The following is a 10532-nucleotide window of genomic DNA, read 5'->3' on the forward strand; positions in this document are numbered from 1 at the left end:
TGTGTTGGTCCCACAATCAACACGCAGGAAAGGACGCAAGCTGGCGTCACTGGAAACTTTAGATTGAGCTCTTTCGGCTTTATTTCCCGACCAACTTCTGTGAGCTGAGAGGAATTTGATTAGAGGAGTTAGGAGAAATATAGCGAGAGGATTGGTGATATTTTTAAGCGTCTCTTCCACGGGTAACCACCACCACCACAATCACCACTATCACAGTCACCACCACCACACTCACCACCACCACCACAGTCACCACCACCACCACAGACAACCACCACCACAGTCACCACCACCACCACAGACAACCACCACCACAGTCACCACCACCACCACAGACAACCACCACCACAGTCACCACCACCACCACAGACAACCACCACCACAGTCACCACCACCACACTCACCACCACCACAGTCACCACCACCACAGTCACCACCACCACACACCACCACCACAGTCACCACCACCACCACAGACAACCACCACCACAGTCACCACCACCACCACAGACAACCACCACCACAGACAACCACCACCACAGTCACCACCACCACCACAGACAACCACCACCACAGTCACCACCACCACCACAGACAACCACCACCACAGACAACCACCACCACCACACTCAACACCACCACAGTCACCACCACCACAGTCACCACCATCACACTCACCACCACCACAGTCACCACCACCACAGTCACCACCATCACACTCACCACCACCACAGTCACCACCATCACACTCACCACCACCACACTCAACACCACCACACTCAACACCACCACAGTCACCACCACCACACACCACCACCACAGTCACCACCACCACCACAGACCACCACCACAGTCACCACCACCACCACAGACAACCACCACCACAGTCACCACCACCACCACAGACAACCACCACCACAGACAACCACCACCACAGACAACCACCACCACACTCAACACCACCACAGTCACCACCACCACAGTCACCACCATCACACTCACCACCACCACAGTCACCACCATCACACTCACCACCACCACACTCACCACCACCACAGTCACCACCATCACACTCACCACCACCACACTCACCACCACCACAGTCACCACCACCACAGTCACCACCACCACACACCACCACCACAGTCACCACCACCACCACAGACAACCACCACCACAGTCACCACCACCACCACAGACAACCACCACCACCACACTCAACACCACCACAGTCACCACCACCACAGTCACCACCATCACACTCAACACCACCACAGTCACCACCACCACAGTCACCACCATCACACTCACCACCACCACACTCACCACCACCACACTCACCACCACCACACTCAACACCACCACACTCACCACCACCACACTCAACACCACCACAGTCACCACCACCACAGTCACCACCACCACAGTCACCACCACCACACTCACCACCACCACACTCACCACCACCACACTCACCACCACCACACTCAACACCACCACACTCACCACCACCACACTCAACACCACCACAGTCACCACCACCACAGTCACCACCACCACAGTCACCACCACCACCACAGACAACCACCACCACAGTCACCACCACCACCACAGACAACCACCACCACAGACAACCACCACCACACTCAACACCACCACGGTCACCACCACCACAGTCACCACCACCACACTCACCACCACCACACTCACCACCACCACACTCAACACCACCACACTCAACACCACCACACTCACCACCACCACAGTCACCACCACCACAGTCACCACCACCACAGTCACCACCACCACACTCACCACCACCACAGTCACCACCACCACACTCACCACCACCACACTCAACACCACCACAGTCACCACCACCACCACAGACAACCACCACCACAGACAACCACCACCACAGACAACCAACACCACAGTCACCACCACCACCACAGACAACCACCACCACAGACAACCACCAGAACAGTCACCACCACCACCACAGACAACCACCACCACAGTCACCACCACCACCACAGACAACCACCACCACAGACAACCAACACCACCACACTCAACACCACCACACTCACCACCACCACACTCACCACCACCACAGTCACCACCACCACAGTCACCACCATCACAGACAACCACCACCACAGACAACCAACACCACCACACTCACCGCCATCACACTCACCACCACCACACTCACCACCATCACACTCACCACCACCACAGTCACCACCACCACAGTCACCACCATCACACTCACCACCATCACACTCACCACCACCACAGTCACCACCACCACAGTCACCACCATCACACTCACCACCATCACACTCACCACCACCACAGTCACCACCACCACAGTCACCACCACCACAGTCACCACCATCACACTCACCACCATCACACTCACCACCACCACAGTCACCACCACCACAGTCACCACCACCACAGTCACCACCATCACACTCACCACCATCACACTCACCACCACCACAGTCACCACCACCACACTCAACACCACCACAGTCACCACCATCACACTCACCACCATCACACTCACCACCACCACAGTCACCACCACCACAGTCACCACCACCACACTCACCACCATCACACTCAACACCACCACACTCAACACCACCACACTCAACACCACCACACTCACCACCATCACACTCAACACCACCACACTCACCACCACCACACTCAACACCACCACACTCAACACCACCACACTCACCACCATCACACTCAACACCACCACACTCACCACCACCACACTCAACACCACCACACTCAACACCACCACACTCACCACCATCACACTCAACACCACCACACTCAACACCACCACACTCAACACCACCACACTCAACACCACCACAGTCACCACCACCACACTCACCACCACCACAGTCACCACCACCACAGTCACCACCACCACAGTCACCACCATCACACTCAACACCACCACAGTCACCACCACCACACTCACCACCACCACACTCAACACCACCACACTCAACACCACCACACTCACCACCATCACACTCAACACCACCACACTCAACACCACCACACTCAACACCACCACACTCAACACCACCACACTCAACACCACCACACTCAACACCACCACACTCACCACCACCACAGTCACCACCACCACACTCACCACCACCACAGTCACCACCACCACAGTCACCACCATCACACTCAACACCACCACAGTCACCACCACCACACTCACCACCACCACAGTCACCACCACCACACTCACCACCACCACACTCAACACCACCACACTCACCACCACCACAGTCACCACCACCACACTCACCACCACCACACTCACCACCACCACACTCAACACCACCACACTCACCACCACCACAGTCACCACCACCACACTCACCACCACCACACTCACCACCACCACATATAAAAGAGTCACACTGCCTCCCTCTTAACATAGAGCTTTCACTCTGGTATATATTTCTGCACTCTGTCCTCCTAACTCTTCACTCGTCCTGTCCCGACGTCCTGTTTAGTGACCTCATCACCTCATTCACTCATAAGTTATGCTCATGCTACAGATGTTCTACACCGGCACTGTACATAGCTCCACACCCAGCGCCACACCCAGCACCACACCCAGCGCCACACCCAGCACCACACCCAGCACCACACCCAGCACCACACCCAGCACCACACCCAGCTCCACACCCAGCTCCACACCCAGCTCCACACCCAGCGCCACACCCAGCGCCACACCCAGCTCCACACCCAGCGCCACACCCAGCACCACACCCAGCACCACACCCAGCACCACACCCAGCACCACACCCAGCTCCACACCCAGCACCACACCCAGCACCACACCCAGCTCCACACCCAGCACCACACCCAGCTCCACACCCAGCACCACACCCAGCTCCACACCCAGCACCACACCCAGCTCCACACCCAGCACCACACCCAGCACCACACCCAGCTCCACACCCAGCCACTATACTGCTAGGAATAACGCACTTGAATCAGAATGTGCCTAGCCATCCATACCACAATAACCTTGTTAAGCCCTCCATTTACAACCTTCCACTGTTATTGTTCACTCGCTTGTTCTTCTGCCTGAACAGAACACCGCGTGAACACCAGCATCACGTTCATACAGGCTCTGATTGGCCATTCCCACAACTTCACGACGCTGGTACAACTAATGACTCAGATCTACCACTTAAGTATTGTAAGTGGCATCTAAGCCCCAGTGAAGGCGGAGCAGCCAACTCAAACCCACTTGCTTCAGTTCGACCAAGTATTACGGTTACTTTATGTATTACTGCATGGGAGGGGTGGAACAGTGGCCACACAGGGACCTGAGTGGCTATCCAGCTGGGCCACTCTTCCATCCAACTCACAACACGTCTTTTCCTTTATCCTTAAGATAAAGTGTGTGTGTGTGTGTGTGTGTGTGTGTGTGTGTGTGTGTGTGTGTGTGTGTGTGTGTGTGTGTGTGTGTGTGTGTGTGTGTGTGTGTGTGTGTATAACAATACGCATGACATAATCCACAGTAATGTGTGTGCTCATACGAGGTAATATATTACAGAGATCGCCTGGGGTCGACGTACCACAGGAGAGTATTTTAACGTATTTCATACAAACATGTCATTGTCGAGGGTTCGAGTCTTCCCCACGGCCCTCAGGCAACATCTGGATGAGGAGCCTCACTGAGGTGTATGTGTTCCCCTGAAATATACATTGCTAAACCTTTTGCTAAACTTTGTTAATACACAATACTTTAAAATGAATAAATGCGCCTTTGGGGGACAGCCGTAGCTTTAACGAGCCTAGCCTGAGAACGGGATGCCCTTACCCCTACGCCAAGTGACTCAGAAACTATAGAGAGCAAAGTTTACCAACTGACCAGTTGTTTTTACTAGTGACTGTTTCTCTGTGGTTGACTGCACTAAATGCCTCACAAACACTCAAGAAACTACAGGTTTCACCCGTGTGTAGTCCTACATATATGGTCAAAGTGCCAGACAATCAGGGTATTGGACGCGAAGAAATCGAGGGTTTCTCTCTGCTGGACACTGGGCTATGGCACGGCTCTTCTTGATGGTGTGCCCGTCATCGTGTCCTGCTTGCCCACTATTGGAACTATAACAGTTTTTAACACAAGCTCTTTGAGACGAGCTCTTTGAGATGAGCTCTTTGAGACGAGCTCTTTGAGACGAGCCCTTTGAGACGAGCTATTTGAGACGAGCTCTTTGATACGAGCTATCTGAGACGAGCTCTGAGACGAGCTCTTTGAGACGAGCTCTTTGAGATGAGCTCTTTGAGATGAGCTCTTTGAGACGAGCTCTTTGAGACGAGCTCTTTGAGACGAGCCCTTTGAGACGAGCTCTTTGAGACGAGCTCTCTGAGATGAGCTCTTTGAGACGAGCTCTTTGAGACGAGCCCTTTGAGACGAGCTATTTGAGACGAGCTCTTTGATACGAGCTATCTGAGACGAGCTCTCTGAGATGAGCTCTTTGAGACGAGCTCTTTGAGACGAGCTCTTTGAGACGAGCTCTTTGATACGAGCTCTTTGAGATGAGCTCTTTGAGACGAGCTCTTTGAGACGAGCCCTTTGAGACGAGCTATTTGAGACGAGCTCTTTGAGACGAGCTCTCTGAGATGAGCTCTTTGAGACGAGCTCTTTGAGACGAGCCCTTTGAGACGAGCTATTTGAGACGAGCTCTTTGATACGAGCTATCTGAGACGAGCTCTCTGAGACGAGCTCTTTGAGACGAGCTCTTTGAGACGAGTTCTTTGAGACGAGTTCTTTGAGACGAGCTCTTTGAGACGAGTTCTTTGAGACGAGCTCTTTGAGACGAGCTCTTTGAGACGAGCTCTTTGAGACGAGTTCTTTGAGACGAGCTCTTTGATACGAGCTCTTTGAGATGAGCTCTTTGAGACGAGCTCTTTGAGACGAGCCCTTTGAGACGAGCTATTTGAGACGAGCTCTTTGAGACGAGCTCTCTGAGATGAGCTCTTTGAGACGAGCTCTTTGAGACGAGCCCTTTGAGACGAGCTATTTGAGACGAGCTCTTTGATACGAGCTATCTGAGACGAGCTCTCTGAGACGAGCTCTTTGAGACGAGCTCTTTGAGACGAGTTCTTTGAGACGAGTTCTTTGAGACGAGCTCTTTGAGACGAGTTCTTTGAGACGAGCTCTTTGAGACGAGCTCTTTGAGACGAGCTCTTTGAGACGAGTTCTTTGAGACGAGCTCTTTGAGACGAGTTCTTTGAGACGAGTTCTTTGAGACGAGCTCTTTGAGACGAGCTCTTTGAGACGAGTTCTTTGAGACGAGCTCTTTGAGACGAGTTCTTTGAGACGAGTTCTTTGAGACGAGCTCTTTGAGACGAGCTCTTTGAGACGAGTTCTTTGAGACGAGCTCTTTGAGACGAGCTCTTTGAGACGAGCTCTTTGAGACGAGTTCTTTGAGACGAGCTCTTTGAGACGAGCTCTTTGAGACGAGCTCTCTGAGACGAGCTCTCTGAGACGAGCTCTTTGAGACGAGTTCTTTGAGACGAGCTCTTTGAGACGAGCTCTTTGAGACGAGGTCTTTGAGACGAGGTCTTTGAGACGAGGTCTTTGAGACGAGTTCTTTGAGACGAGTTCTTTGAGACGAGCTCTTTGAGACGAGTTCTTTGAGACGAGCTCTTTGAGACGAGTTCTTTGAGACGAGCTCTCTGAGACGAGCTCTTTCAGACGAGCTCTTTGAGACGAGTTCTTTGAGACGAGCTCTTTGAGACGAGTTCTTTGAGACGAGTTCTTTGAGACGAGCTCTTTGAGACGAGCTCTTTGAGACGAGCTCTTTGAGACGAGTTCTTTGAGACGAGCTCTTTGAGACGAGTTCTTTGAGATGAGTTCTTTGAGACGAGCTCTTTGAGACGAGCTCTTTGAGACGAGTTCTTTGAGACGAGCTCTTTGAGACGAGTTCTTTGAGACGAGTTCTTTGAGACGAGCTCTTTGAGACGAGCTCTTTGAGACGAGCTCTTTGAGACGAGTTCTTTGAGACGAGCTCTTTGAGACGAGCTCTTTGAGACGAGCTCTTTGAGACGAGTTCTTTGAGACGAGCTCTTTGAGACGAGCTCTTTGAGACGAGCTCTCTGAGACGAGCTCTCTGAGACGAGCTCTTTGAGATGAGCTCTTTAACAAAGGTTCTTTAAATCTGAGAAAGCTTGCAGGTTTTGAAGGGTTCATCCATTTACTAAGAATAGTTTCTCCGGACATTATTTTAAGGTAAGAGCCTCGCATGCTGTAACGTCTTCAGCAGGTAAACCGTTCCATAAATTTATTACTTGGAAAACTAAGTATTTCCAGTTGGCCCCTTGAGTATGACGGGTGTTTAGAGCTAAGGTTCAGGGGCCAGATTCACGAAGCAGTTACGCAAGCACTTACGAACCTGTCCATCTTTTCTCAATCTTTGGCGGCTTTGTTTACAATTATTAAACAGTTAATGAGCTCCGAAGCACCAGGAGGCTGTTTATAACAATAACAACAGTTGTTTGGGAAGTTTTCATGCTTGTAAACTGTTCAATAAATGTAAACAAAGCCGTCAAAGATTGAGGAAAGATGGACACGTTCGTAAGTGCTGGCGTAACTGCTTCGTGAATCTGGCTCCCTGTACTTGCGTAACTCGATCCCAGGCGCCGGCGAGGAACAATGGGCAGAATTTCTTTCACCCTATGCCCCTGTTACCTAGCAGTAAATAGGTACCTGGATGTTAGTCAGCTGTCACGGGCTGCTTCCTGGGGGTGGAGGCCTGGTCGAGGACCGGGCCGCGGGGACACTAAAAGCCCCGAAATCATCTCAAGATAACCTCAAGATAACTGCTTCGTGAATCTAGCTCCTGGTCCCCGTGTAGCACAGAAAGAGCCTTCAGCGTTGACGTTATGTGTGTCCAGTTTAGCACCACAACACACCTCTATACTGTTTTTTTTTTTATTATTATTATTTTCTACCACAGACGTGGCCCGACATTTACAATACTAACCAGCATATATACATTTTCTTCTGTTCTCCATGGACAGGGTTAGAGAAGTGTTAAACATATAGTTCAAGGGTTTATTGAACAATCAACCACAGAAGGTGATTCGGTGCTTTTAAAATTCTAAGCTAACCTACATACGTAAATACATAGATTCACAGATTTACGTACGCCCTACATAAAGTGTTCTTCTATACTGTGGCAGACATCTTTCCTCTTGACATATGTTAGTGAGTGTGACAGAGAGGTTAGAACAATGTTTTAACACACATCTTTATATTTCTTATGTTCTTCTTCACTTGGGAAGGAAGTAGACAAGTTATCTCTCCAAGAATCATTTTACAGTTGTATTTTGGGGTGACGTGTGTAGCTGCTGGAAGCGTTTCGCTGAAGCAGTCTTCAGCATACACACAGAAATCACAATAGCGTGATGCATCAAATGAACAAATTCGGTTTCAACTCTTTTGACCATGTCGTAGCTCAGTCGATTAAGGCAGCGTCTGGGATGCTCTCGGACGCAGGTTCGAATCCTCGTCACGGCCCTTGTGGATTTGTTCACTCTTCAGCATCTTGGGAGGCAGTATACATAGTTTCTGAGTGTTTAATATGTAGTGCTTCGGCAGAAAGATTACATATAGCCGAAGCACTATATATTAAACAAAGTTATTTATATCTTGTGAAGTCATTTAGTTAAGCGTCGCTGGTGTCACTTTTTACTTTGAAAATTCAAAATATAAAAACCCGATTTTTTTTGTTGTTGCTTAAAACATTAAAGAAAATTGACATATTTTTCAGTTTTGATTATTGGTTCCGGCAAATTCTATAGAAATTGACTGATAAGCTATCATATATACAAAAAAATATTAATTTAGTTTCCAAAAAATTACTGTATTACTCTTTCTTGTAAAAATTTTTTTAACAATAGGAAGGTAATTACTGAAAACGAGGGAAAGGTCATTCAAGTCAATTACACACAAACATACAAATGCGAACTATAAACACCCCCTCCCTGCCCCCCCCCCCACACACACACACCAAATTAACAAACACACGCAAAATATTCTTGAAAATTCTCCAACATCTTTGTTGTGCAAAAGAAAAATATATTAGAGAAGCAGAGTAGCCAAAGGCAGTGCGCCCCACACACGCAGAAAGAGAGTCACACACACACACACACACACACACACACACACACACACACACACACACACACACACACACACACACACACACACACACACAACACACACACACACACACACACACACATTAGGGGGCGCTGAGTACTTACAAACATTAAAACAGCATCAGGAAATCTAAATTATGAAAATATCACCGCACTCCCAGAACACATTAGGACAATATGAGAGTACATGACCAAGTGACCATATTAGACACAAGGTAATTAGGTTCAGGCAAACTTAAGGAAAACTTTGAGGCATTGTAAACTACACGTGGTATTGAGGAGCGCCAGAGGTTGGAGGAAGAGCCAGAGGTTGGAGGAGGACCCAGAGGTTGGAGGAGGACCCAGAGGTTGGAGGAGGACCCAGAGGTTGGAGGAGTAGCCAGAGGTTGGAGGAGGACCCAGAGGTTGGAGGAGGACCCAGAGGTTGGAGGAGGACCCAGAGGTTGGAGGAGTAGCCAGAGGTTGGAGGAGGACCCAGAGGTTGGAGGAGGACCCAGAGGTTGGAGGAGTAGCCAGAGGTTGGAGGAGGACCCAGAGGTTGGAGGAGGACCCAGAGGTTGAAGGAGTAGCCAGAGGTTGGAGGAGGACCCAGAGGTTGGAGGAGTAGCCAGAGGTTGGAGGAGGACCCAGAGGTTGGAGGAGGACCTAGAGGTTGGAGGAGTAGCCAGAGGTTGGAGGAGGACCCAGAGGTTGGAGGAGGACCCAGAGGTTGGAGGAGGACCCAGAGGTTGGAGGAGTAGCCAGAGGTTGGAGGAGGACCCAGAGGTTGGAGGAGGACCTAGAGGTTGGAGGAGGAGCCAGAGGTCGGAGGAGGACCTAGATGTTGGAGGAGGAGCCAGAGGTTGGAGGAGGAGCCAGAGGTCGGAGTAGGAGCCAGGTGTGTCGTACTTGAGTCACAGCGCTGAAGGGCGATCACTCCGGCCTCCACGTTCTTGGTCAAGGTTGTGTTGGTGTAGCTTTGAGGTAGAGACTCAAGGTTATGGGAAAATACCGCCATGACTCAAGTGATGGCCATCTGGCAGCCTGGTGGTGGCCAAGTACCAGGTGGCCAGGTACCAGGTGGCCAGGCACCAGGTACCAGGTGGCCAGGTACCAGGTGGCCAGGCACCAGGTACCAGGTGGCCAGGTACCAGGTGGCCAGGCACCAGGTGGCCAGGTACCAGGTGGCCAGGTACCAGGTAGCCAGGCACCAGGTGGCCAGGTACCAGGTGGCCAGGCACCAGGTACCAGATGGCCAGGTACCAGGTGGCCAGGCACCAGGTACCAGATGGCCAGGTACCAGGTGGCCA

At 51.0% G+C, this 10532-nt stretch overlaps 1 protein-coding gene across 1 annotated transcript; it reads right to left on the minus strand.

Moving 5' to 3' along the window:
- Nucleotides 1–5116: 5116 nt before the first annotated feature.
- LOC138353831 (uncharacterized) lies at nt 5117–7324 on the minus strand. Its single transcript, XM_069307248.1, has 2 exons — nt 6120–7324; nt 5117–5984 (listed from the first exon to the last, which is right to left on the minus strand). Exons 1-2 carry the CDS (start codon nt 7322–7324, stop codon nt 5117–5119), a joined length of 2073 nt encoding a protein of 690 aa, XP_069163349.1.
- Between the last annotated feature and the right edge of the window lie 3208 nt (nt 7325–10532).

Source organism: Procambarus clarkii, chromosome 60 (assembly GCF_040958095.1).
Source record: "Procambarus clarkii isolate CNS0578487 chromosome 60, FALCON_Pclarkii_2.0, whole genome shotgun sequence".
NCBI classification, from domain to species: Eukaryota; Metazoa; Arthropoda; class Malacostraca; order Decapoda; family Cambaridae; genus Procambarus; species Procambarus clarkii.